Source organism: Lonchura striata, chromosome 4 (genome assembly GCF_050655825.1).
Source record: "Lonchura striata isolate lonStrDom1 chromosome 4, ASM5065582v1, whole genome shotgun sequence".
In the NCBI taxonomy this organism is placed as follows: Eukaryota; Metazoa; Chordata; class Aves; order Passeriformes; family Estrildidae; genus Lonchura; species Lonchura striata.
Window position 1 is genome coordinate 23,244,238 of NC_140706.1, and position 6,148 is coordinate 23,250,385.

Genomic DNA, 6,148 nt, shown 5'->3' on the forward strand with positions numbered 1-6,148 from the left:
CTGGTCCCTCACCCAAAGACCCACCTATTGGGCTGTGGGGTTGAGTTCCCCTGGAGACAGGTGATCCAATTGCTGTAGTAACTTCTATGGATCAGTTAGTTGACTGAAAGTGTCCAAAAGGTTGCTGGCCCCCAGGTAATGTATCAGCGCCTACTGGAACCTGATCAAGGCTCCCTGATGACCGTGTTGGGGAATCCAGATTCACATTCATGAATATGAGCAAGATGACTGGGACTACAGCTTGTAGTAAAGCTGTAGAAAGGGAGCTACCTTGTGTGCCAGGGAATTAACAGATTGTTGTCTACTATCACAGCTGTTTCTGCAGAGTGAGCTTCCTCTAACTAAAGATCCTCTTGGAAATTAGCTGCAGGACTGCAGTGCAGTATGATGCTGGCTGTTTTCTGAACACCCAGTTGTCACCTTGTTCAGTTGTGTCCTGAACACACTGATGCAAAGCACTATACAGGATCCCATTTCTTCAAACACACTTATGTATGAAAGTGACACTCAACCCTGTTATGGTCATGCTTCTCAGATACTAGTAATTTAATCTGTGTTAAAAATCATAAATTACTAGTGCATCAATTACAGATGATATTATTACAGTGTTATTTATGTTAGCTGTCTCTTTATGTCCTCTGACACTTTTGAACTGAGCAGGGCCAACTTTGATGTGTCAGCCAGGCTTCAATTAAAGGCTACTTTTGAACAGTATCTGGGTTTGATACATCCTTTCAAGAGGAATCAGTGAAGGATACTAAGAATTGTCAAGGGTCAGGCTTCTGTAGGTAAGGAGACTGAGACTGCATCAGCAACAGGTAAGGTTGGATGCAGCTGTGGTGGAACTGCAATTTGGACAATGGAGTAACTTCACTGCTGGCGTCACATTATCACTAGCTGTCAATTAGCTTTACTTCTCATCACACTAGACAATAAAAAGAGTGCAGGCTTGTATCAAGTTACATTGTCACCACTGCAAGGAATGGCCTTTCACCAGGGTGTAAAAAAAACCCAACAACCTTGAGAAGTTCTTGAAAGAAAACACCGTTTAATGTAAGATTACACAAGGTCAAAGTGGAACTAGAACAAACATGCTGAATACCATGTGCCCCACAAGTCCCAGTTTTAAACCCATGACACTTCCTTCTCAAAACCACCACAAGTGTGATGTCACCTTCCACTTTTTCCTCCCCTTCTCTCTAGATTCAGATTACTAAAAATTTAGCCTGTATAAAGTATAAAATTTGTGCATTGCAGAAGATACTTCCTACTATGAAAGTTCAACAGGTAGACAGAAGTATGTCTTTCTCAGAATCTTCACCACCACCACCATTCTATTAATCACTTTGTGGGGATCCCCATGAGATTCTCCTGTTATGAATTCCCCAGCCAGAAGGAATGCACTGCATACTGGTTTGGAGGAAGTCCAGCAAACCTAAGACCACAGCGGAAGATAGTGAGGAACTCCCTCTTTGTCACAGCCACACTATTTGAGTGCACAAAGAGAGGGCCCTCTCCTTGTGGCCGTGCTGCCACGTAGCTATGGAGAGCTTTAACAGGACATACCCACATCTCTTTCCGTAGTCTCAGCTGGATCAAACACCTCTGTTGGCCCACTTGAGATGGATGCAGAAAAAGGGTTGCACATCCTTCTGTCAGCTGGAGGTCACTCAAGTACAGGAGATCTGGCTGTGCTATATTTTGGTGATTTGCCACCATCTCTTCTATATGCAGTACACCAAAAAAAGCTACAGTAAAAATGGCACGGAACAACATACACTCATAAGGAGAGCTACACACAGACTCCAGAGTTCCCAGGAGAGATCTTAACACTTCAATTGTTACAGGAGAGTATCCATCATTTGAACAGCTAGTCCTCTTTTTCAGCCTTGACATTATGTGACAGACAAGAGGATCTGGAAGGGGATCAGGATGATCTACCATTCTGGAGATGAAGGACAGTCCTTCCATATACATTATTATTTTCATGGGAGGCAGGTCTTGGGACTCCATGGCGACCAGAAACTCTCTAATTTGTTCAACTGGAATGGGCCAGATGGCAGATAGAGCCATGCCTTCTCTAAAGGAAAGAAAGTTTTTCAGTCCTTCATGGTAGGCTTGCCATAAGTGTCTCTCTCTTGAGTCCTCCAGTAACAGCAGAGCCTTCAGGGGCCAAGGGCCCAAGGAATGCTTCTCAGGAACCTGGCTGAGATTATCTGCTGAAAGAAAACCATGTTAGTAATGGCAAGCAAAAGCAGATAGAATTTCCCTCCCTTTCAACATGCTTCAGCCTTTACTTGAACTTTTCTGAAAAAAGCCCTGTCCCATGCATTCTTATGACTCTCATCTGCAGAGTTTCCAACAGCCAGAACACAGGAGGAGAATTACATTCTCAATACCCATAACCCCCCACCTATTTGTCTCTTTAAAGTAACATCTCAAGCCTAGAGACAGATCTGACACCCTATGGCAAGGTTTCTGTGACCTCAGACCTCCATCAGTGGGCACGAGTGGCCGGGAGTGACAAAGGCACCACAAAGTAACAATATAGTCAGGAGTGCACAGAGATCTCAGAAGCTTTCCAACCGTGTGGTCAGACCCCATGGAAGAACCCAGCAGGACTCTACCCACCTCCCCCACCACTCAGCTGCCCACTGCCCCTCCCTGCCCCACCAAGGGCACAGTTACCAGCTCCTTTCCCGCTGCCAGCCTCCGATCCACTGGTACCACACGATCTGGTGCAGCCATCCTGCCCACACGGCAGCCACCCCATGCCGGGCTCCTGCCGCAGCAGCGCCAGCAATGACCAGAAGGGTGAAGGGGCAGCAGGCAGCTCAGCAGTTCTCTGCATCACCAACAAAACTGCAGCCACACAGTGAGAGGCACGAAACAGCAATACCTCGACGCTGCTACCGTGCTGCCCTTTTATACCTTGGCCCTCCTATCCAAATTGGAACGCCCCCTTTACGTGTCCTTCTGTGGCTCAATCCGAGCCTGTGCCTGAGGGTCCATGTGGTGTCCCCCCATCCTTCCTCCTCCGCCCTCTGCCCACGGGTCTGCGGGGGAGTTACCTGGAAGGCGAGACTTCCAGGACCTGGGACCTGCTTAAGCGGCCCATTATCGCCTCCATTGTGCTGCAGATGAGGGCTAAGGGAGGAGCAGAGAATGGGTCCGAGGGTGGCTTAATATGTTTGCCTCTGCCACAAACCTGCACCATTTTGTTACTAAAAGGAAAGAGCCGGCCGCAGGGGGAGTTACAAACACAGTACAGGTCCCTAGAACTGCCAGGAGTAATACTCAAATCTTTGAGGGGGTAGAAGCTCCTAGGGAAGGCGGCCGCCGTGATCCCTGTACAGCTTTCTTTCAAGGGAGACCAAAAGCTCAAGTTGTCGGCTGAGCAGCCTGGTAGCTTTCTTTTTTTCTTAGGATTTTTCTGGGTTAGCTACTGTGGAAAGGCAGCTGTCTTGTTGAACTGTGCAAAAGCATCTCAGTGCGTAGCCTGTACTGAACAGCGAAGGAAGGCTGTTGAGTAATTCAGAGCAGAGCCAGCTGCCCTGAGCTATTCTCTACCAAACCTGGAAACCTCATCTTGCAGAGCCCAGGAGAATAACTGGGTGGTAACACAAGTACATTTGTCTCCTTTTTAACCTTATCTCTAAATACGGTCATATTTCAGACTCTGTCAGAAGACGTAATTAAAGGCCGGGCCGTTCCACACCTTTCAGTTCTCAGGCGGCGCCCGGCTTCCCATCCTCCACCCAATGGCCCAGGGCAGCGCTCGGAGCCCCGGGGCTGTTCCGAGCAGGGCGCTCGATAAAAGGGCCCCCAGGGCTCGGCTGCGGCAGCGCAGCGGTGCAGGAGCTCCGGCCATGGCCCGCGCTGCCCGCGCCCCGGCCGCGCCCGCCGCCACGCTCTTCTGGGACATGCTGGCGCTGCTGGCCCGGGAGCCGGGCATGGAGTGGCTGGAGCCGAGCCTGGCTGGGCAGAGAGTCACCTCCCCGCCCTGCAGCACAGAAGCACCGCGGAGCGGTCAGTGCGGGCCGGGGCCGGGGCCGGGGCCGGGGCCGGGGCCGGGGCCGGGGCCGGGCCGGGGCCGGGGCCGGGGGCCGGGGCCGGGGCCGGGGCCGGGGCCGGGGCCGGGGCCGGGGGTCACCGCATCGCTGGCGGCCGTGCCTCCTACCGGCCAGCTCCTTGGTTTTGTTCGGGTTCTTGGAGGGTTTGGAGGGATGAGTCGACAGAGCTCTCCTTCCTGGGCTGGGAAATTATTTTACCTACTGGAGGGAGTGTGCTGTCTGACCTTTGTTGTTGTTACTTCTGCAAGACGTCCCTTGGTTTAAAAATTGCTTTATATTTGTCTTCTCCATTACTGCTCCACAACCCTGTAAATTCACGGTGTGTTACCACATCCAGTGCCTGAAACGGGCCTGATATGCTGCTTGTTTCTAATTTGAAAAATATCTCTGGTGCACCTGTGTGTGAGCTGTCTATCAGATAAACTCACAGCGTTATCTGGAGGCTCCTCCAGGAGTACAGGAGTCTTTATTGCCGTTTAAGCAATATGCTTATGCCTGTTGTCACCATGTACTACTAATGTGGGTCTTTTCTTGCAGGAAGCGACATCAGTTATCATCAAAAGCATTCCTTGGGACCTTGGCCTCTGAAGACTTTGTCGTTGCTGGAGCACTCAGGGGATAGTAGGCTTTGGCAAGCCTATCTTGAAGGACTGGAGAAATTCGTTGTCTTCAGGAAAAGCATGGGAATGCCTGCAACCTGGCCAATTCCAGTGGAGCAAATTAGAGGGTTTTTGGCTGTGGAATCTGATTATTCCTCCTCGAAGACACTCACATACGTGGCAGCACTTTCTTATTTATCAAAATTGACTGGTAACCCTGATCCTCTGGAAGATCCTATAACCTGTTTCATGGTGATGGGGTTGAAACGTCGAGCGGGTATCCTGAGGGATAAATATTTGCCTGTAACAATTGAAATGTTGCGATCTCTCTTAGGAGTTCTGGAGTCTGCATGCATAACTCGCTATGAATGCTTACTGTTTCGTGCCTTATTTACTGTAGCTTTTTTTGGGGCACTTAGAATAGGAGAGATGGTGGCAAAGCACCGTAATGTACTGCAGCCTGAGCTGCTGTACCTGGGTGATCTCCAGCTGATGGAGAGGAAAGTGCTGCTTTTTCTACCTTATTCTCCTGTGGATCAGGAGAGACATGTCATCAGCCTGGCGCTGTCTGGAGAGCCATGGGTGTGCCCTGTTCTGGCCCTCCGGAGCTATTTGACAGTTCGTCCACGGCAGGAAGGGCCACTCTTTGTGCATTCGGACTTCAGGGCTGTAACGAAGAGGGAGTTCCTGGCGGTTCTCAGACGTGCCCTGTGCCTGCTGGGGCTGTCTCCGGAGCAGTACGGTGTGCATTCCTTCTGGCTGGGGACTGCTGTCACCGCTGTGCGCTGCGGGTATGCTGGGGAAGATGTCACTCGCCTGGCAAGATGGCCCTGTATGATCCCAGGAAGATTATTACCAAAGAAACAAACAGGAGAATAGAAGCTAAAGAATCATCTTCTTTATGTAGAGTCAAATTTAGCTGTATAGTTTCTAGCCTTTGACAGGAATTTATTATTAACACCTGAAATTAATTTTCTACCTCACAGTGGGGTGATCCTATTCACTCAGAACTTGTTTGTTCTGTCTGTATTTGAAGGTAGGGGGAATGTCAAACCTTTGTACATAGACTTCATTTTTATCCTGTATATTATCTTTATTCTCTTGATATAATAAATATTACCTTTAAAAAAAAAAAAAACAGAGTCTGCCTACTAGTACTATTGCTGCTCTTTACTCAGAAATCATAATCTTGGCTTGGAGAGCAAAGAATGACAAGCTGAGAAAAGCCCGTTTGTCATTCTTTGCTCTCAAAGAAAAACTAACCTTTTAAGGAACTAGTTCTAAAGAGGAAGTAGTTAAATGGATTATATTTTGGCACAGGTCTAAATGTTTTAACGCTAACATTTCACTAAGGTGAAAAGGAAAGTATAGACTATATTATTAGACAAATAACAGACACCAAAGGATGATCTTATTAAAATGTTGATCAACATAAAGTGTTCAAAATGATACCTTTTTCTATTTAAATAGATGATA

The 6,148-nt window shown here is 48.5% G+C and overlaps 2 protein-coding genes across 2 annotated transcripts; one reads left to right on the forward strand and one right to left on the reverse strand.

Moving 5' to 3' along the window:
- Positions 1–1,033: 1,033 nt before the first annotated feature.
- Positions 1,034–2,979, reverse strand: LOC146767561 (uncharacterized). Its single transcript, XM_085577802.1, has 2 exons — positions 2,689–2,979; positions 1,034–2,219 (listed from the first exon to the last, which is right to left on the reverse strand). The coding sequence occupies exons 1-2, from the start codon at positions 2,849–2,851 to the stop codon at positions 1,375–1,377; spliced, it is 1,008 nt and encodes a 335-aa protein (XP_085433928.1). The 5' UTR covers positions 2,852–2,979; the 3' UTR covers positions 1,034–1,374.
- Positions 2,980–3,645: 666 nt separating this feature from the next.
- On the forward strand, positions 3,646–5,796 carry LOC146767562 (uncharacterized). The gene is made up of 2 exons (XM_085577801.1): positions 3,646–4,029; positions 4,611–5,796. Exons 1-2 carry the CDS (start codon positions 3,762–3,764, stop codon positions 5,549–5,551), a joined length of 1,209 nt encoding a protein of 402 aa, XP_085433927.1. The 5' UTR covers positions 3,646–3,761; the 3' UTR covers positions 5,552–5,796.
- The last annotated feature ends 352 nt before the right edge of the window (positions 5,797–6,148 follow it).